This window comes from Drosophila erecta, unplaced genomic scaffold, assembly GCF_003286155.1.
Source record: "Drosophila erecta strain 14021-0224.00,06,07 unplaced genomic scaffold, DereRS2 tig00000021-arrow-pilon, whole genome shotgun sequence".
Classification (NCBI taxonomy): Eukaryota; Metazoa; Arthropoda; class Insecta; order Diptera; family Drosophilidae; genus Drosophila; species Drosophila erecta.
In genome coordinates, this window is record NW_020825198.1 from 6,618,419 (window position 1) to 6,641,343 (window position 22,925).

At 40.1% G+C, this 22,925-nt stretch overlaps 2 protein-coding genes across 11 annotated transcripts in view; both read right to left on the reverse strand.

Moving 5' to 3' along the window:
- LOC6546210 (protein nutcracker) overlaps nt 1-22,925 on the reverse strand; it is a 92,481-nt gene that overhangs the window by 15,996 nt on the left and 53,560 nt on the right. The window lies entirely within an intron of this gene.
- Nucleotides 21,162-22,649, reverse strand: LOC26526303 (sodium channel protein Nach). The gene is made up of 3 exons (XM_015158768.1): nt 21,597-22,649; nt 21,354-21,536; nt 21,162-21,280 (listed from the first exon to the last, which is right to left on the reverse strand). The coding sequence occupies exons 1-3, from the start codon at nt 22,561-22,563 to the stop codon at nt 21,162-21,164; spliced, it is 1,269 nt and encodes a 422-aa protein (XP_015014254.1). The 5' UTR covers nt 22,564-22,649.

Below are 22,925 nucleotides of genomic sequence, written 5' to 3' on the forward strand. Positions count from 1 at the left end.
CTGCTGACTACGATGATTGATGACAGAAAGTGGAATGCAAGGGCTTTGTCTTATGTAACTCAAGGAGTATTTGGCATCCGAATTGTCATCAGCTGATGCCATGAAATTTGATTGATTGTTATGGGTTTAGGGGACAATTGTTGATCGGCGGAGCTCATTATGTTTATTATTTTGCCTTTATATCATAGGGAAACGATTTAAAAGCATAGAAGTGAAGCCACATATTTTCCTATTTGCTTTAATACAGAAACAAACCACCACCAAGTTAAGGAATTGACCTAAAAAATCAAAACCGGTTTTGTCAAGAATGTACATATTTATTAAATTCATTTTCTTGTACAGTTGTTGCCCTTTGCCTATTTATTTAAAGTCGTTAAGCGTAGGAAAATGGCAACAAAAATATTTATACTGGCTGCTCGGAATTTAAGCCAGCGAAATAAAACATATGAATTATGTCCGCACATTAAAGAAACAACATTGAAAAATATAAGAAGACAGAAAATCTACGCGAGAAGAGACAACATTTTTTTCAATGGCGTCAACGAATTTTCGGCTGAGAATTTTCACCGAAATGAATCACTTCACATCGAAGAGCCAGAAGAGCAAAGAGTATAAATTCCCACTCAATGAGTCAATGTGTCACATGCAGTCGCCACAATTATAATGTTCATTAAGCTCGCAACGGAATTAACACGTTATAAATAAATAAGAGACTGTTGTTCTGGGCCAAAAATATAAAACATACATATCTCTTTGCATAGAGAGGAAAAATCGTACACAGTTCATTAACATGTAAAGATTGCAACAAATTGCCAACACATTTCGCCTTGCTGAAGGTGAAGTTCATTAAAATTCCGCGTCACTCAAAAAGTATAAAACAAAAAATGCCGAAAAAACTCAGCACAAGCGATTGGGTGAAGGTCGTCTGAAAAATAGTTTGTATCTTTCTTCCCCTCTTCTATTTTCTTGGACATTTTTGTGGCATCCCCATCATGATCTTTATCTTCATCAGAAGCGCCATCATCATCATCATCATCATCATCATCATCGCCATCGCCATCACCATTACCATCATCATTAGCATTAGCTTTAGTATTAGACCTAGCATGTGCGGAGAACGGCTGGAAATTTGTTTGTCCCGCTCGATTTGTTTGTTTTTCTTGGCTAACTGATGGCGGGGCGTCATCCCAGTTGATGACGTCCAGCATTTCCCCGATTTTCCCAGCCCACAGTCTCCAACGGATTTTGACCAAATCTGTATTTTGTTAGCCTGACGCTGCAAATGTGCGGAAATGCGTCCCACAGACAGCATTTTGGGATTTGAGATTTATCTGCGCCGAGCCAAAGTAAATTTTGATTGGCGAATAAATGGAGGAAAATTAATTCGATTGGAATTTCGACAGATAAATAAATCTTTGTTAAAGTGGCTGCTGGGAACTATAGGAAATGGCGACTACATTGTATATGGCCATGGCAAATTGACAGCATAAATTTATTTACCAACAGGAAAATGTGTATGAAATATTCAGCTCCAGCTAAAATGTATTGAGCAGAATTAACACGAAATACAATTTCTTTCTGAATAATATTTCATTAAAAATGTATTTCCACAGCAACTTTTTTTGTTCTTGAATAATCCCAGCCAAGCCCCACGCACGCATTTCCCATTCATTCAAGAAATAAAGCAATTTTCCTGGCCAAATACAATCCACCTTGATCACGCAATCACAACATAATCTGCCAGGCTAATGTGTTCTTATCGCCACTCGGAGTAAATTACAATGATGTGATGGAAAACCTTTGCACAGTTAAGCAACGTGCAATCAAGACACAATCAATCAAATCAAATGGAAAATAAAATAATACCTGACTAACTAAACTCGGTTCTCGTTCTCTCGTTGGATTCCTAATTGAATTCCGAGAACTTTGCCAGGAACGACTTTGATAACAGCTTAATTACTTGACAACCTGAGGACACGGACATGCTGGTCCTGTGGATTTATGTAATTAGTTTGTTCGAGATACTTTCCACCGATGGCAGCACATGCGTACATAAATTACCATAAATCAAAAGGAAATGTGGCATGCAAAAAAGCAGCGAGGGGAAAGTCAGTTGAGTACGATGATGAGTGGTTAGTTAACCAACGAGGAGGAGCAACTTTCAGGCCAAAAGTCAACGCTTGACAGTCATTAGTCATATAAAGGAGAACAAGCGGGACAGATATGTGGCCAGTCCTGATGTGGGTCCGGATGATAATGATGACAGCCAACACAGTGGAAGCACCAAAAATGGGAAAAGCCAGATAGTCAGGGTCCTCGTTTTTCCGTGACCTTCCATCAAGATCAAGGACTGGCCAAAATCAAAGCCACAAAAGGCGAAAAGGCGAGCCAACTGCATTTTCATTCGTCCAAATTTAACCTTCACAACGAGCAAGGCTCGTCCTTAAAACGAGAAAAAACTTCTTATAGATTCACTAATATTGAAAGACTATTAAGTCACAGTATGTGGCCCTAGAAATATATTGTAAATATATAATGTATAAACTAATAGTACATTAGTTGACTGACTGCTTTCTTACAGTGTAAAGGCACACAAAGAAAGTGAACATTATGCAACCAGAGAACAGAGCCGCAGAACCACGACTAAAAAACTCTTGAAAACCCTTAAAAAAAAAGATAAACGAAATCTGTAAAAGGCTTTCCTGCGCTAAGCCTTTTATTATATATTTTTATTTAAAAGCCTATCCAGGGGCTTCCTTTTGTATCTGTACGCTTTGGGCGACGGAGAACGCAAGCGGACACTGTGTGAAAGGGTTAATTAAACCTGAGTTACGCCCACGTCCAAGGTGGGCAATAAATTTTATGGTTTCCCCTGTCTGCCTGTCATGCTCCTCTGCCCAGCACTCTGATTTCCCCAGATTTTTCCTTTCTCAAAGTCCAAAGCTGAAAATCGGCTTCAGCTAGTTTCTGTTGAAGTTGCGCTTCGGCGAAATAAGTGTATTTTCCAACATATTCTCTTTGTTATTTACCAATATTTATTTCACTTGTTGTTCTTCCATAAGCGGCTTTGTGTGCAAAACCCTTTTGACAACTTTGAAGTGGCTCTAGGAAAGCAAATGAAAAAAGCACAATGCTAAAGTAGACCCAGCTTGAAATTGCTGGACAAAATAAACTGGAAGTGGAGAACCTAGGGAAAGTCCAAAGGAAGTCGAAATTGAGAAGCCGGAAATTACAATTTCAACTGGAGCTGATGCCGTGAGCAAGTATATTGGGTCTATAGCTCAGAAATCAACAATTTAAAACAATTCTTATGAAGTTGAAGAAGAATTCATCTAAATCTCTCAATTTGACGAATAATTTCAATGATATAATACAAATGTTTTAGTCATGGTCATGTTTATGCCAAAGAAATGCCGTGACACGATCAGCCACCAACTCACATCTCTACTGCCAACCCATAGAAAGTCCAGTAAAGGCGTTTGCATTAAAATAAATTACGGCAAGAAGGACGAGAAAGAGGATGTACTGTGTAGAGGCAAGTCATCAGGAGTGAAGGAGGAAATTCTTCTGCAAGGAAGTCCTTAATTTGTTTGCTTCCACCCACTTCAACGGCGCATCCTTTCTCCAGCTCTCCCATTTTTCTCCTCCACAGCACATTTCCATTTGAATTTTTAATTTCGCCACGCCCACATCGTGTGACACTTTGGGCATTAGTTTGACACGGGAGATCCTGCACACTATTCGCAGCACGGATATGATACCCTGGCATCTATTTAAGTGAGTGCAAACTTCACCCACCATTACATAACACACAGGGCAAACATTTTGCAAATTTTGAACGAAAATTGGTGAAGGCATGAAAAAAAAAAAAGAACAAAAAAAAAATCAAGGGAAAGCTGTGGTGTTTGGTGGAAAAGGTCTAACCAACCAGCCAACCACGCCTCATGAATTTTCCGCCCGCATTTTGTTTTTCAGCGCGAGCTGGTGAAAATTTTATGCAGAAGCGAAAAACACAGACACCAACAAAATTGCAGTGGAGCGTGGAAAACCTTCGTTCAGCGTTAAGCGTTAGTAAATAAAATTTTCACTGGCATGTGCAACAAAAGGAACAACACACGCGCAGCTAATAGAAGAATTTTATTTCACTTTATTTATGTAGTAGAATTTTTCCTCTTATTTTTGGGTGGCTGGCAAGAGCAAACGCATTTCAGCTCGTCTGTTCCTAATGGTCGGAATTTGATTTTAATTTAAAGATTAGCATTGAATTATTTAACAATCCTGGCAGCAGCAGCAGCAGGAGCAAAAAATTTGAATTATGTGCCATAGAAAATTATACAGAAAGCGAAAGGCAGCGCAAGGACTCCAGGCTCAAACATTGATAAATGCGAGTGAAATTAGTGGTTCATGGCAGGGTCATCAGTGCGGTTCGTTTGTTTGATTGTTTGCGTACTTGTTGCCGCCTTTGGATTCTTTGTTCCCACTTCTTAGCAAAAAAAAAAAAAAATTATCTGAAGCTACGTCTGCGAAATGTGAGTGGGGACAAAGAAAAATAGCAATTTGTGAAATGGCGGGGAAGTTGTTTGCGTAAACAAACAATGGCAATGAGTTCCTAGAAAGAGTAGGAAAAGTACCCTTTAAAAGCAACTGCCATCATTATGATATACTACCTAATGACTTGTAATACGTAGCGATCGATTTTCAAAACACAAATCTTCGCTTCCCATTTGCCAGAAATTGCTAATATAAAATCCCCTTGAATTGGCCAACAGCAATTAAGCGCCAAGTGTGCGCTAAAAAACCGCAGAACGTTAAACGAAACGAAATGAAACGTCACAGCCAAGAGAATAGTAAACACAACCACACTGGCACATGCCAAACACACCCACTTTCGCCCCATACACACAAAGTGCACGCACACACACACTAACACACCAGAGTGTGCACACATGGAAAATCAAACAACAATACAAACAGCGAATGCGGCAACCAGAACGCGACAATTGCGCTTTGTGTTTGCGGAAGAGGGGGCGGAAAAAGGGGGTGGGGCGAGAGATGGGTGGAAAACGGGGCGTGGATGCTGATGATGGCAGGCGGTTGTCCTTCAACAAAGTTGACCTTGCACTTGCCACTTGCTGCTGCTGCTGCTGGCTCAGTTTTCCTGCGCCGGAAGTTGATTTTCCCCCGCATTCATTTCCCCGTTTATCTCTGCCGCCCCTTTTCTTTCGCCCTTTTAGGTTTTTCCCTCTTTTTTTGCGGTGTGCAAGGACGCGGCAGGACCAGATAAACACACACTCACACACACGTACACGCCCCACTGCGTCCACGTGCCGCATTGGAAAATGCGTGATAGTTGCCCCATTTCACTGGTGCCCTAAAATGATTTTTAATTACATATATTGTGGAATGCAGCAAACAATCGAAATTCGCAAATTTGCATTCAATTTTTTGTTTGCATAATAGCACAAAAAAAAAAAAAGTTTTTTGTCGCAAAACCAACCCACAAATTGCTAAATAAATCATTTGAGTGCAAACAACAAAAAAATAAATGATACAAATTACAATACGCGAGGCTTATTATTAATATCACGAAATGCAAAAGGAATGAATTTAGTTTGTAATGTTTGTTGTGTATAGCATTGCATAGCAACGAAACCCAAAAATGTTCAATAAAAGTGCTGGCCCAAAAAAGTATGCTACATTTTGTTTTCAGTTCCACCCCGGCCAGGAAGTAATTTTCATTGAAATTGTTAAGCAAATAGTTGCAGTGTTCGCAGCAGATATGCCACATGAAATAGCTGCTCGTACTGCGAAATTCAGCAGATCATAAATAAGCTCCCTTCGCTGCCAAAACCAAACAATTTTATTAGATTACTTTCCCACGACATTTTCAGCATTTTCTTGTTTATCTCAGCGAGACGCAGAGAATTGCTGGCACTTTTTCATTTTCTCGTTAAGGGGAAAACTTCTTTCGATAGTTGTCCTCACTTTGTCGTGGCAGATAATTGATTACGCTGCCGCATTTCGAATTGATAGCAGCAAGTCTGCGACACTTATTGATTGATTATGTTAAGTATAAGAGGTACAAAAAGAATTGAACATAGAACACTGTTGAAGTTTACCCACAGATTTTCAATCGTTTTTGCTTGCCGAAACTCACCTGAAAATAAACAAGAGAAGATAATAAAACAATTAGTAAGACTAATTTAAATTGGTAAAGTCCTTAAATTACTCTGGCTTGAAATTATGCAATTAACTTTTAATCGACACAATTTATGCAATTAATTTATTTGCGAAAAGCGCTACTGTATCAGCTTATTTTCATTAAAAGCTCGCCTCTTCTTGGCCACAAAGCACATTTGATGCCTCATTTAATCGGTTTATATAGAGGCCACCCAAATCAGGCCAAAAACTGTCAGCAAAGCAGCTTACCACCCACAAATCGTCACCTAATTTCGGGCCAAATCACAAAAAGTTTCAACAAGTCACGCATTCAATTAAAAGCTTCTGCTTGCCACCCAGATGAGCAGAGTTTTCCCCGTATTTTCGCACATTTTCCGCAACCCACTCCTGATGATGATGACTCAGTGTTAATGTTTGCGGATTATAACGCGCCCAGGCCTGAGAAATGGTTGTAAAAATATAAAAAAAAAGAAAAACAGCTCGCATTTATGCATTTAATTATTAACTCGCTCCCTTTTACGTAATGCTCGCGGAATAAAGTTTTCCTTACTTGGGCCAAAAGTTGCAGGCCACATTAGCAATTGCCTCGAGGACTTTTGCAGCATGCAATTTCTACTTCGGCGGAAAAAGTCCTTGAAATGTTTGGGTTTCGCTTTCTTTAGCGTTACAACATGTGGGCCAAATTCCTTTCTTGCAAAGTTCTTAAAACTTGGACAACTTTCAATTAATTGCCAATTAATTTCGACTAGCGAACTTGGATGGTCACTCCATTCTATAGGAAAACTTTATTAATGGCGTGAAAATTCATTAAATAGAATGTTTCGAGGATCGATACTTGTAGCGAAAGCAAATTTTATATAACTTCTTTGTGAGTTTTTAAAAGGCAACAAGGAGATCCAAATTGCTGGGGCACTTTAAAGTTGATTGTGAAAAAGTTTCGGCAACGGAAAAGAGTCCTAAGAAAATATACAGATTTTCATTGGATTGCCCATTGGAAGAAAGGAATCTACATCGATTTAAATTATTTTCTGTTACTTCTTATTAGATACACTTACTTTAAGCTCCTACATTTTTGCAGTAACCTACACCCTTTATTCTCCGCCCCCTTTTCATTTAAATCATGGTCCATCTTTTAGATGTCAGAAAATTGCAAAAGTTTTCGCCCATGCAACAAACTTGCTTTCCCGGACTTTTCCGCCTCGCTGTCATTGGAAAAGCAACTAGAGTGCAAGGAGTTGGTAAGCTGAATACAAAATCGAAATATTTTAATAATGTAATGAGTGTCTCAGATATGAACTGAATTGACTGACTGGCTGAATGCAAAAGTTGGCACAGCAAGAAGCCTTCACTGCTAGTCGCATTTATGGCTGGAAAATTGTTTATTTTGATTGAATATTTCATAACATGCCGGTTGCGAAGGGAGAAGACCCGCTTTCGCTTGCAGCCGCCTGTGGCATAGATTTTTCGTTCACCAATTTGTATTTCCATTACCCATTTTCGACTCCATCCATTATGAAAGCCCAGCTCTGCGGAATTAGATTCTGTGGCAGCATCTTACGAGCACAAAAGCACGAAAATTTGTCCAACTCATGCCAAAGTCTGGTAATTGCCAACACACACGTTTTGGCACAAGACTGCGGAGCTCAATTTCCAAATGGCCTTATGCAATTCGTAGGGCAAACAGAAATGATCTAACTCATGGCTGGAATTTGTACGGTTGAGATGTGAGAACACTTGAGCAAAATGGGTGTGCAAATGGGTGTGAGGAAATAAACACACCGCTTCAAACTTAACCAATCAATTAAAACAGAAATTATTGCCTTGCTGTAAGCCTGCAACTACATGATTTTCTTTCAGTGCAGAGCAAATAATTTTCAGGAATATACACGAAGCATACAATTTTTATTATGAGCAAATTGTGCACACAAATCGATCAAACTCGTAGCGACAATTCTTGGCAAAAGCCGGATGCCATTTCCCAAAACCCCCAAAACCCCCAGTGCACCTACACAATGTGCAATTCTCGTTTTCATCTGCCTGCAGGGCATTTTGCACGGCTCAATATGCAATTCCTGTCTGCCAGCAAATGCAATCAAATGGGCGGGAGGTTGGACTAAAGACGTAGGATCGGAATCATCCCAACATCCCTCCTCGCAGGCGGCAATTGCATCCAAACTTATTTTTATTGACACTTTCTTGCAGCCCCGCCCCTCAGCGCAGAAGTTCAGTTCAACATTTGCATATCGGCCTCAGTGGCCTTATTGAGTATCATTCGTAAAAGGGAGCCGCAGACCCACAAACACACTTGAATAAATCAGTCTGGCAAAAGGGGGGTTCGTTGCACACGGAATCAGGCAAGTATATGCGACGGACACAAGTGGTTGAATGAAGTTGCGCATCAGAGATTTCTGCGTGAGTAAAATAATTGCATTTAATTAGCTCGAAAAATCTCTTATTTCATTCAAAAATCGCATTCACAATTAAAGCACACAATATTTTTCAATCACTTAGCTATCACATGACAGCGACTCATTAAAGTGAGTAACACTGTATACCAAACTTAAGTTTCAAAGTGACTTTTAAGGACCCTTCACAAACTATCAAATGCAGCGCTCCTGATCGACACTTTAAGCTTTTTTTCTCTGCGTTAAAAAGGATACAAAAGCGCACAGCTTCTGTTGGCCATAAAAGTTTTCAATAAAGTTGCAGGCTTAAGCCTAATCGCATCGCCGCCCGAAAGAACCACCCACTCGGACCAGGGAATTCATTTCGCCAGCTGGACGCAGCTGCAATTCCGTGGCTCCTCTTTATGGCTGACCACGCCCACCATTCTCGAACCCACTCCGCGTCCAGCAAGCCGCCCACTTTCACATATAACACACTTTATTACCATCGCCATAAAATGCTGCAATGTCCAGGGCAATGTTTCATCGCAGCCATTGAGTGGGTTTGTGTTTGCGAATTCAAGACGATCCCTGCTTTTGACCAACGTCGGCAGAGGGAGAAAATGTTGATATTAAAATGTATCTTGGGGGTTAATAAGTATCTGATCTGATCTGAGCTATCTATAAGTTTACATATACACCTTTAAGAAAAAGTTTATTGGCAAGCATGGAACTTCAAATTGGTGGTACCCGAACTGTTTTCTAAATGCGATTTTCACTAGACAAGTAGATTGCCTATTTTCTGCGAGTGTAGGGGCTCACCTAAACTCCTCTTGACCGTGGCACGTGGCTTGTTGGAGCCGCTGTTCAACGTGACCGCAATGGTGGCCGTCGTCCTGGGCTTCTGCGGACCCAGTGGCTTGGCAACTACGGGAAATGGCTTCTGCTGGCGTATCAGGTTCGGTTTCAGACACTGCATGTGACTCTGGTTATGTGTCGGGGTTTGGGTTTGGGTCTGCGTCTGCGTCTGGGTCTGGGTCTCCCGGCTGCTGGTGGCACTGGGCAACGCCGAGGTGGAGACCGACGTGCTGGACCGCTTGTAGCCCTCGGTGAGGAAGGCGGGCGGCGGTGTGATGGGCGGTGCCGGGATGCACATGTGCTCGTCCACCGGCGAACTGGCCGCCGTGCTGGGTGCAGTGATGCATTCCCGGATCCTCAGGCCGCCGGGCTTCAGCTGATTGCTACTGCTGCTGCTGCTGCCGCCACTGGTATTAGTGGGCACATTTGTGGGGGGCGTGGTGGTCTCATTGCAGTAGAGCTCCAAGTGGTGTTTATCGCACCGACGCCGTCGGCGGATATTCGGTGCTATGGTCTTCATTTTGGAGCCATTCGGGGTGGATCCGTTTGGGTGACCATTGACCTGCTGGTTGAGGGACGGTACGCCGTCCTTGGAATTCAGGCGGATGTAGTGGACGCGGAATATCCGCAGGGGCTGGTTGTTCTGTTGCTGTTGCTGCAGCTGTTGCTTTTGCTGCTGATGCTGCTGCAAGTATTCCTTGTACGTTTGCCGTCGCTGCTGTGGCAGCTGTTGCTGCAGTAGCTGCTGATGCTGCTGCTGTTGCTGATGCTGTTGTTGCTCCTGGTGCAGTAGCTGTTGCTGCTGCTGCTGTTGTTGCTGTTGCTGTTGCGGTTGCTGGTACTGCAGCATTTGACTGACCAAAGTGGAGTGATTTCCTCTAAATTTTCTCAGTCACTTGCTAAGTTTTAATTTTACTGTTGTGTATTTCTTATTGCAGCATTTGTGAATTGTCAATTCAATTGAGTTTACGAGTATTGTTTTCGTCTCCAATAAATACTGTACTTGACTGTCCAATGCTTGGTGGTTATATTGAAATTTGCTGTTGTTCTTTTTACTGGCTTTCGTTAAATATTTAAACTATTGTTGATGTCTCCAACACGTACACACAGAATAAACTTTGTATATTATTTATATTAAATTTATAGAAAATAGTAACTTTTTATATATACTTTTTATAGGTTCATATATACTGCAAAAATATTAGCTATATGTGTGTAATATATATTTTTCTGTTTCTGTTTAAAATGGAAGCTTTCAATTGCGGCGTTTTGTAACTTTGTTTGCATTTATTTGTAGTGTTGCTGTTTTTGTTGGTTTTGGCCTTTGTAATTAACAAATATTTATTTAGTTGACTTGGTTGAGCAGTTGGCTAATTGTTAATTCGCTTTTGTCACATTTAATTTGATCTTGAAGCCTTTGTATATATTTACGTTGCTTATTGGTTTATGGTTTTAAAATAATTTCACATTAAATGTAGTTTTGAAAGCCTCTTTAACGCTTGTCTTTTGGTGTCTGTATATAGATATTAATATATATTTGTCACGTACATAGTTTAGTTTATGGTTTATTCGTTTGAATTTGTAAACAACAACCGACCCGCGTAGTTGACTTTAATTTGATGCTTTTGTTAACCGTTTAATTATAGAGATTTTTAAAATCGTAGTATGTTCTTTATAGTTCTAGTTTGATTCAGGAAACACAATCTTTTTTTGGCCGTAGTAAGTGCCGTTTCAGTTAAAAATTCTGCCTTTCTGTAAAATATTTTAAATGTAAATAATGGGAAATCTTTTTTTTGATGTCAAGCGGAAACTTCTTTATGAGCTTTTCTTTTTCCCCTCTTCTCGACTTCTGAGTGTTTCTGTCACGCCCATTGAAATTGCTAATCAAACAAATGACTCGGGTGGTTTATCCACCCCAATATACTTTGTGGTATTATGTAAATGTGGGTTTGAAAAAAGGAAGGCCAAAAATTAATGGCATGGCAGCCGAAATGTTGGGGCAGGCTGATGGCAAAAAGTTGCCATTGATGCCGGCCGAGTATTGAATATTGAGGCATTGACGTGGCATATTGATAGCACTCGAACGTGACTGAAATATCGGAAATATTTCGCAATTAAGAGTCGGAATCCGGAAAACAAAAAGGAGTGGGCAAATGGCGTGAGCAAATAATGTAATTTTGATGTTATTTGCGGTTTGATGGGGATTCAATTATGAGAAGCTCTCCATATGTTTTCCTACTGGGAAAAATGCGGCAAAATGGCAACATGGGGGAAAATAGCGAGACAAATGGGGCATGCAAGCCGAAAGAAATGTCCTGTCATCGCAGCACTTATCCTCATGGATAGGAAAAATCGTCGTTGTCTGCAAAAAGACAGGGAGTAAAAGAAAGCGAAAGTGAAATTCCAATTCCTATTTCAACTCAAGTTGCCAGCGTAATAAGCCAATCAATTCAGTGTCGGATGAACTGCTTCATTAATTTCACTTGCACCCGGAGATCCACAGAAAATGGAAGAATTATGGTAGTACCACTCGCACATGGCACAAAAGTCACGTAAGCCCAAGGGGTGGGGTGGAAAACTCGAAGGGGCAGCCCAGCAAATAAGCCTGCTTAGCTAGCCCCTCGAACATTTTTCCCTCTCGTTCTCGTCCCTCAAGGATACTTCAGCAAATGGCATCCATATCGATGGCCATTTGCTTCAGTTAACCCAGCTGGTCCGCCTTCGCCAAACCCGGGGTATTATTATTTATGTATCCCGCAGATACACGGGTCAAATTTCGCTCTCAGGTGCGTATTTTCTGTTTACGAAAAATATACACTGCTCTAATCAGAACTAAAATTCAAAAAGTTGCTCTATAAATGATTTCAACGTTGTAAGACAAGGCATGTCAGAAAATCTTGAAAAAAGCTTCAAGATATAAAAAAAATTCAAGATATACTATATTTACTTAGTTATTTATTTTTCCTGTGCACGGAACAACATAACGAGCTAAAAGTCTGCAAAGTTGGGCTTAAGGCCAGTAAATTATAATTTGATTGGCCGGCTGCTGGATAATGACAAAGTTCGTGTATAAACATTTTCCACTTCAATGTCTCTCTGGGCCTTCAGTCTTCTTATCTCTCTATCTGCTTAACTCCTACTCATTCTAATTGCCAAACTTTTGCCATCTATGGAAATCCTCATGTGAATTGAATGAGTGGTTTCTGCTGCCGCCTTTTGTTTTGTTTACTTTAGCTTCAATCAAATTGAAATTTTCGCCAATTACTTTCTTAGTTGCAAATCAAACTTATAATAGCTATTCGAATGGGCGTGGCTGGTAGGGTGTGTGTTTTTGTGAAGCTGATTCTCAAATATTTGCCCAAGTTTGGTTTCGTATATGGCAAATTGCTTACAATCGTTTCAAATATTTCTGCTGATGGGATTAAAATGGATAGAGCAATAAAGGCTGCAATTTGCAGTAATTCAACCAATTAATTAAGATGCCAGTGATATAGTAAGCTGTGAAAAGAGCTTAAATGGCCATCTGCTAGAAGATTAATGTATATATGTAAATCTTTATGTGCTTCCAAAAGCAGCTTTTTTTACAACATTTAAATTACTAATAATTTAGTGTTCGTATGCTCATTTAAGGGTCGTTTAAATGAACTCTGTACATTTTCAAACCATGTATAATTTATTTTTTTTATTCGCTTTTACATTAAAATAAAATAATTGCAGCAATAAAAAAAGGATCAGCTTTTCCATGTGTTCACTTAATTGAATCTTACAATATTACGCTTTTTGCAAGCACACACAAAATAGCAATATTTGCGTTTAAATTCGTTAAATAAAATGCATTTTGCAGACGCACATTTAAATGCACATAAACATTTAGTGTCAACAATAACAAGAGTTAACAAGAGAACAACTTGACTTTCTATTTTGTGGGACAGCGTGCCAATGTCAATGCACTTTTTGTTTAATTTCAAAATTAATGGATCCACTTAGTAGCCATATGAATATGTACTTTTGCGACTGTCCGTACGCTCGCAATATTCAATTTCATTCGCGGCCAAAAATATTTATTTATGATTTTGTTGTTGATTTCTCTTTACACATAAAAATGGCGCGCATAAATGGCGAAAGCATAAAAATTTTAAATTAACTTCGCGCACAAAACACACCAAAACACTCGGCAATAAATACGCTTGGCAGCTCATAAAAAAATTGGAAAACGGCTGAACATAAAAATTACCCAATAACAACAGAAAGGTATCAAGGAAATTAGGGAAAAACTGAAAAGACGCGTTAAATATCCGCCTCGTATCACATCACAATTTGTTTGGCTTTTGGATTGATAAACATTTCTTGTGTGTCTCTTTTATTTATATTCTTGTGAGTCCGTAGATTTTTGTGGAGATTTTTCCTATCGAATTGTATTCTAATTTTGGAATATATTGCAGAAAATCGTTGTATTTTCTTTGAGTTCCGACGGGCTCGAGAATTGCCAACAAACTGATGGCCCACGGAAGCCGTTCAAATGTTTTTCATGACATCGCAACGCCGCGCGAAAAGCGACGAGCGACGAGCAGCAACCAAAACCACACAAGTCGTCGTCCAACCACCCAAGAATTTTGAGAATCGAGAATGGAGATTCGAGCCACCAGAGCAGCAGCATCACCCACTGATAAGCGGCGCAGAGAGAGCTTTCCTGGTGGTTGAACCCACCAGGAAATGCCCATCATCAAGCAGAGTTCTCTTAGTTGGCCAAAAGAGCCGCGTGCGTCTTGGCCACGTTGCTCTGTCAATTAGCTACATTATAGTCGCATAAAGCAATTATTAATGACACCTTGCAATCCTTTTTCCACTGCATAATTTAACCGATGCGACAAAGTTTCGTAATAAAACTGCACTTTTAGATGGGTGTTTGCATAATCCATTGTTTCAGACTCGACTTCAAATGGAAAAGTTATGGTAGAAGGAAGTTGGCCAACTACTCTGGCAGCCATACATCATTACGGCGGTTATCTAACTATAACAAACTTTTTAAGGCTCTTTAAAAATTCCGAAGCGACGAGTCATGGTTGCAATTTATCAGTATTAGTTGGACTTAGAGGACTTTAAAGTACTTTCTTGCATTAATTCACAGGAACATTGCTAAAAATGATTACTGAACTATGTATTTCATCTTCTGCCAAAAGAATATTATGAATCTATCATTATTTATCTAGATACTCTATTATTTGGTTTAACGTTTTATGAAAAATAATATTAAACATTTTATAAAAGTAGTTTTAAATGTAAATCCCTAATTTGAAGGCTAGAGAAAACATGAGCATCACTGGGCACTTTTATTTGGCAAGAGCAGGAAAAGCTGTGCCATTTTCTCTTGGCCAGGAAAAGCTCTTCTCCTACTCCCGCTGCATTTTCTCTTTCCCGCTCTCATTGGCTATTATGTTGGCAATGTGTGCGTGTGTTTTGTTTATTCCATGTTTGTTGGCCCGGCTCGAAGCCTGTTGTCCAGCCCACACCCCATTTTCCCCGCATTTTCCTTGCTTCATTTTCCATTTTCCCCTTCATTAATGCACGCCCACAGTCTGATTGAAATCATCAGGCAGGAGTTTTGCGGCTAGCCAGCAAGGAAAATGGAAAATGCAGAACGAGGGGGTTTTCTCGTGTGCGTCAATGCTGCAGTTGCCATGGTCAGGGCCATATATTCATGCTGCTATTTGCCTTTGCCTGTTGCACATGCAACCAAAGGAAAACCATAAACCAAGCCAAATGTAACCGAGTTTCCACATTTAGCTCCCAGTGTCTCCCCATCTCATAAAAAGGCGCAAACAATGAGCCATGAATTTAATCAACATGGAGCGTGGCTGGATTTCCATAGAACGAAAACAAGTTGATGAATTATTGTAATTAAGTGAAGGAGAGCTAAAATGAGCCGGAAAGTGAAAAGTACGGGAAAAAAGGAGGCCGTAGCAAATTAATGCCGAATGGCATGCGGTAGACAAGCAGCAAATTGAAGGAGCCCAAGTCCAAGTCATTAACAGGCAGCGAAATAGACTTAACTATAGGGTATGCCCATGAATGAGGAATTAAAGACGCAATTCAAAGTTGAATTAAATATACCCAAGTATATTATATCATTTTCCTCACTAAAATATCCCAATAAAGTGATGTACTATATGAACATGCTCTATATTTTCACTTTCACCCTTTTAAAAGGACACTGAATCGAAGTCCTTGTTATCACGAGATATCAGACATTTGTTGTCTAATATATACACAATTTTCTATCAGGTGCAATTCATTCGTAACCTGATTCAACAGGAAACCATCGAAGTTGCGGAAAAGCGATGCAGAGATGACTTTCGCGTTGATGAGCAAACACTTCAAAGTAATAACTCGATGCCACTGAGTGCCGCCCTTCTCGTTTCCTGGCGCGTCCTTGGCAGTGTCCTTCTGCTCGTCCCTGTCCTTTTGGTTCTTTTTAACCATCAATGCCAGGCTCCATCATTGTCATCTGGCTATGAGGAGCAGAAGCCCACCATCCACAATAGTGACACGCCGAAAAGGAAGTGTGCCTGCGCCCGTGCCCACAAGGTTAAACATTGGATCTAAATATAAACCAGTGTTAGAGCGATTTGTATTGAAATTCCCAGAATCTCCAGTGCGAAACCGAAAGCTAATCAAGGCCAGGACCACGTCGAAGGTCCCCAGAGGGGAAATCCGACTTCATCTCGAATGCGCAACAAGGAAAAGACGTTGCCTCAGATAGCAAAAATATGGGGCAAATCAAACCAATGTCAACTAGTTAGTATAGAAAACACAAGTTGACACGAGTTTATGGATGCTACAGCCAAGCAATAGATGCTATAGAAGCTAAGATATGTGAGACAGCCACGCAATGAATGCCAAGAACGGGGAAAGGGACAGGTAGAGGGGGGCCGAAAGAGACAGCCAGCTGGAACAACGAAAGAGACGGGGCAACTATGGCGGCGGGCGTCCTTCCGCTTTGTTGTGCTTATTGGCGAGGGGAAATAAAGGGGGAAAAGCGGCCAAAAGAAGGCCAAAAGGAAAAACACAACAAACAACAGATATCTGGTGAGGAATCGCAAAAAGGACGGCTGCCAGCATCGTGCAAAATGCCAAGGAAAATGAAAAATAAATAGCAGAAAATGCAATTGAAATTTTTGGGCCGCAAACAATAATAAGGACAACGAAGACAAACAACTGTTGGCCAAAAAAAGATACTTCTTTTAGATTGCCAAAGTATGATTTCTATACAAAAACTAATTTTTTAACATTTGTGCGATCTTTTTAACGTTTTAATATAATAACCACTTTAAACTAGTCAACAGATGGCCTATGCAAAATTTGACTACAAGAAAGCGCATTTTTTTTTTTTTGTAATTTTTGAATAGGCCCTTGTAAGAAAGTTAGATTTTTAAAATATTATTACAAATTTGTGTATGGAACGCTGCAGTTATTTATGTAAGAAAAAACAATAAAGGACAAATAGCAGAACGCACCAGAAATTGCTTACATAATCACAAAAATACATAGTCAGCGTCAGGGAAAGAGAGAGCATGACTCGAATAGAAAGAGAGAGGGCGAGGGAGCCTTGGAGCCTGTGAACTTGGCTTTCAATGTTGTGTGACTTGAACTTGAATTCGCTTTTCGCCGACAAAACGGCACGTGCTGGGAAAATCGAAAAGCTTTTGGCTCTCTTAAAATTGGCCCGGGCTCTCTTTGGCAAATGAAAATCCTCCCTTTTGCATTAAAAATGCGAGTGACGCAAGTTATCAAAAATTTATCAGCAAAAGGAGAAGAGCAACAGGAATAACAATGATGTGCCATTCTGCTCAGAAAAAGAAAACAAAAAAACTATTTTGGGCCATAATTTAGATTTCTTTTTTCTTTCGAGGATGCGGATGCAAACAGGTTGTTTGCTCGGTAGACAAAGGAACTGGAACGGTGTCCCCAATTTTAGAGTAGCTTCCACAGCTCGATTTTGGGGTTGAGAAAAGGCGGCCGAAGCAACCAGAGAATTGGCCAAATTAAATTTTAATAATTAAATGCACACAAGGACGGAGGCACGTGCAAAATTTGCATGCCAAACTCGGTTAAGAACTCAGCTCAGTGAGCACATGCCGCTGCATAAATAAAATCGCTTTCAAGCGCCCACACTCGACACACCAAATGACAATGACAGGGATGAATTTCGAGTCCTGGTTCCAGGATGTTCCCGCCAGGCAATGTCAACTTTGATTGAACGGACAGGACGACAGGGAACAGGGATCCCTCCACGATTGAGAGGACTCGTCCACCGAAAGCATTTGCATAAGACTGCGGGACTTACACAATGGCAAAGAGCAGAGGCGGAAAATGCGGAAAAGCGGATTGGAAAGTCGGCAGAGGAAATCATGTAAATCGCAAAGGACGCATTTATGCAGGCAAAATAGTCGTTAGTGAACAAATCGGGAGGAGCTCTTCAGCAAAATCGATACAAATTATTTTGAATTATTTTTCGTAATCAAGTCGTTAGCCCAAGGAGCATTTGAAATTTGCAAGCTGCTTTGGCATATTTCATTTGAAAAATAATGAGGGAGTATTAGGCAGGATTAAATAATATTTATACAATTTTTCGGGCCGCAATTAAATTATGTATTTGTAATTTAAATTTATAGTTTGGCCAAGTTTAAGCTTCCGCAGCAGTATGAATTGATGTGGAAAATATGTAAATACCTTTAATACGAACCCCATCCTGTGTGGCTTTTAAATCAGACGCATATTATGCGAGCTTAGTATACATAAATTTACTGAAGCAAATTCAATTCGCATTCCTATAAAGCACAATGAAACTGTCTCATATGCTCTTTCACATATTTATAAAGACCCTACGCCAAGCTGATCCCAAGAAATCTTAGCAAAATCCCAGAAAAGGCAAGAGGAATGGCTTAGATAAACTACAGAGTCCTTGGGACCGTCGCACGTAATTCATTTTTATGAGCTGCCGCAACTTGTTGGCTCTGGACAGTTTTGGTTTTAGCCAACTTAACGAAAACAAATGATAATCATTTCGTTCTTATTTCCCGTCCGAAAATGCAAATAGCCCGAAAAACAAGTCGGCAACTTGGCTTGGCTAAATAGATAAATAGAAAGTCCTTCTCATGGCCAAGGTCGTCTACCTTTTTTTGTTTTTGGGACGACTGCCAAATTGCTGCGACTCAGTTGCAGGAAAATAACCGCGAACAATGGCGAACAAAAGCGAAAAAATCACAGAGGAAATCCTGCAGACAGACGACAGCGACAATAAATATACTCGACTGCAGACAAGTCCAAGGATAAGCCCATAATTAACTTGGCCAACACAACATGTCGAAGCTGAGCGAGAGCAGCTTAAATTGAAATTGCCCTTCCAGGACAAACAAGAAAAAAGGACATATAAATCATGAGGGGGAGAGTTAGGCAGTCTACGGAAAATTGTTGCACAAAAATGCGTTGTAATTGCCGAAATCAAATGGCCGTAATTTACGTTGACAAGGACGACATGGAGGCAGAACTACGCTTTTATTTATGCAAATCTCCGAGCACAGGATGTGTGCGTGTGTGTGTGTGTGTGTGTGTGTGTAGGTGGACAGTTGAGGAGCTGCTGGCCAAAAATGTTCCATATTAGAATTATGCAAATAAGGCAGTTCACGTCGATGCAGGATTCAGATTCTGTCGGGAAAAAAGGGGAAGGAAGACAAGTGTGCTTAGGTATGCCTAAATGTCCTTGGGCCCACATCCGATCGGAGTTTGTCGAGCTGCGAACAATGGCAGGCAATTTGAGGGACAAGTTTAAGCTGTTTGAAATGCTTAATTTGAACCAATTTCATTTCAAGTTTGCAACGAAAACTTTTGTTCGTCTGCCCGAACGCTCAGACCTTTGGAAATTCGCATGCACATGCTGCTAATGGCAACAATGGCCACATTAAACAAGTTTTTACACCCTTAGTTTTTAAATTTAAGCTCAAGCTTTTTCTAACCAGAATGAACGCCAGTTGCTTTATTACTTATTGTTCAGCGATTGGATAGAAAAGGTATACAAAAACATTTATATAACCTTAATGCCTTGAGTCGATTCTTGACAACTGATTCCAATAAATTAGCCAGAAACAATCAATAATGTACGATGCCTCTTTAGGATCCAATGTATACGTTTAAGAACATGCCCTTTATGACTCAAATATCCCAAATTAGTTCCAGCTACATCCAACTACTCGAAGTGACTGTAATGTGACACATTAAGTGGCACGAATTCAATTTTTCCCGAAACGGTTGGCCGGAAAAGCCAGCCTGGAATGCCTTTGATCAGCGACTCATCAGTTGGTAAAAATAAAAAAAGGAAAAATAAAAAATAATAATGTGAGGACAAGCCGCCGCCGCATACAGAATACTTTAAAAGGAATTCTGAAGGTTCCTTCGCTCGGAGATATTTATGTATAAATTTTTTCTTTTCTTTTTTCGGAGGCGATGGGAAGGTGAAGGACATGGCATCGCATGTCCTTGCGCTTAGTGGCTCTATGTGTGTAATATAGGGCAGATATCCGTTGCTTCTTTTCCCCCGTAAATCAACGGAGCTGGAGAAATCACTTAGGACCATGACGCTGCCCTGATAAGTTGGCGGTTTTTAAATTAATGGAGACGTTCGCCTTGCTCACGGTTTTCTGCCCCCCAGAAGGCTATTAAATGGGTGTGCGGCTTCTGTACTTTACTGCATGCTTAGATTGCATTTTGTAGCCCCAGATTTTTGATAATTCATTGCTTGAATTTGTAGCCATTCTTTGATTTTGAGAGCGCTGTCTTAAATTTCAATTGATTGAACATGATTTGTGATAACCGACAGAGCGCCATAAAAATTACACTTTATTAAACACAGCCGACGAACCCCAAGTAAAAGCTTTCCATCAAGCTTTTCCAATAAGATGGCCCTTAGCTGATTTTCCAACTCTTTGCAGCTTTCGAAGCTTTCAACTGTTACTCGGCAGCTTATTAACATGGGCTGTTAACTAAGTTTTTTAAAAATTCAAATCTTAAACATAATAAAACTTACACTATTGAAAACCTGGACGCGATTTTCTTGGGAACACTCACCTGCAATGAAAGAAACAGAATTTCATTATTCAAAAGTTGACAAGTCGGTTGAGAAAAAATCAATACAGTAAAACGCACGCTGAAGTGCACTTAGGAAAGGTATTCACACTCACACACAATGCACTGAGAGAAAATAGGTAAACCTAATATTTTATTTCAAATTAAAATTGGCACACTGTATGGCCTCATATGGCTTACCATCGATATGCTTTAAATAACCCTAACTGGCACTAAATTTTCCTCTCGTTTTAAATGCATTTCAATGTTTAAACATTTTCTTCCGGTTTTTATACACAAGAAGAGACATCTTTTTGTTGCCGTTCAGTAGTCATCAAGTGGCCCCCAGGCGACGAATGGCGAACAAGCTGAGGCGATGAAAAGGGGCTCAGCAGACCACTTAACCTTGATGATCGGCACACTCCAGCTAAGCCCCACCCACAACCCTCCGCCCAAGTGCCACCCCTTCTTCGTGCCGCCTCCCCTTTCTTTTTCACTCGTTTATTTCGCCTCAGTTACAATCCAAGTCATCAAGATTAATGCGACCCTGTCGCTCGCACGTTGTCAACGAGATATATCGCAACAAATTTGCCCACATGGCATGTGTAACATTTAACTTAATTAAATCTCGGGCTGTCGAAGATAGTTGAACCACAGGCGAAAGACCAGAAAGTAGATCAGCTCGAAGCCACTGATGAAGGAGCAGCCAATGCAAATGCCCAGAACGCCGCCAACGTTTGCTTTTGGTTAAAGAAATACATACAGTTTGAGCATGTGTACATATAGTATTTGTGAAGGGTTGTACACACTCACATAGCATTTGATACCAATGATAGAGTATATTGGTTTTGTACAGCTGGCGATGTGGTGTTTTAAATTTAAAATTCAGCTCACTTCTCCAAGGATGCAAATGCCCGAGGATTTGTTTGCTCAATCTGTAAAACAGTTGATTGCAGAGTGGCAAACATTGCGGACATTGAGCTGGTGACCAGTTTCCTGGGTTTGTTTAATAGGTATTAATTAGCTTTAGGTTGTAATATGAAATTCAAAACTCACTTTCTACCAATTGCAGGCAAGTTATATTCTCCAAAGTGCAGTGCTTCAACTTTTGCGTACTAAACTTGAATGGATAAGGCACACACTGGCAATTAATTAGTGTGGCTTTTATTCTGCACTCATGGAGGCACTCTTCCCTACTTTCACCCTCTTGAGAAAAATAACAACCTCGCTTTTCTGTGGCATACTCGTTTAATTGAGAATTTCCCTGAAGTTCCATAACTTCTACTTCCACAGCTGCTATTTCGCCAGGGCTGATACTAATTCTACCCAGCCAACTTGGAGTATGCAAACTAAAGCCAGGAAAATTGTCATTTAAAGGATATGCATCTGTTTGCGAGGAATCCATAAAAAGGGAGAGCTCTCCAGTTAAATTACTCTTTCTTACAGCACAGCAATTTCCCTCATTATAAGCTTTTAATGTAAATAGTTTCGAGCAATTCGTAGAAACATTATTCACTTTACACTTGAGTATTAAAGATTCACAAGCTGGTGTTAAGCCAAGTAAAAGTGACGTAATATTCCTTATATCGAGTACGGAATTTATGTCAGAAACATCTTCTTCTTTTACAGACAAAGGATCAAAGTATCCAGACAGCAATGATAATTTGTTTAGCCAGTAATCCAGCGATTTGTTATGAGAATTAACTAAATCCTGTGCAGAAGCTAACATATTCCTGTGACTAAATTTATAACCACTACATATTTTTAGCTCAGGAAAATGTATTTCCTCTTCCAAAACCTTTAATTCCGAGAGATCTGTAATAGTTGAATAGCTGAGAAATTCCAAAATCATTGAGAACACGGCATAACTAGCGAAAATTATGCCAAAACTAATAAACAAAAACCAAAATATTCGTTGGATTCTGCGTTTTCTTATAAAGTAGAGCAGGCCAAAGCCGTTGAGACTTGTTTTTCGAAAATATTCCACAACCGTTTTATTGAAAGCTGCCACAATGCGAGACATTTTGGCAGTACTGATGGCTCTTTTGATGTCTACAGGATATTTTATGGCCTTTCAGTGGGTAATTAGGGTGTTGAGATACCAGATTACTCGAATTTCTCCAGTCAAATAAATAACATCAAATTATATTTAATTCAACAAGTGGGGGCGTGGCTGAGTAGCCATTAATGGAACTGGAAACTGTCGAGTATCGCAAGTCGAACATGCAACGACTGTCAAGTATAATTTACTACAATGTGCTGCAAGATACACAACACACACACAGAGACATGCAAGAACACATACACACCCACACAAGGAAATCGAAAACATCACGCTAATGTGAAGGGTTGCATATTAATGGGAATCCCAAATTCAAATGTAAA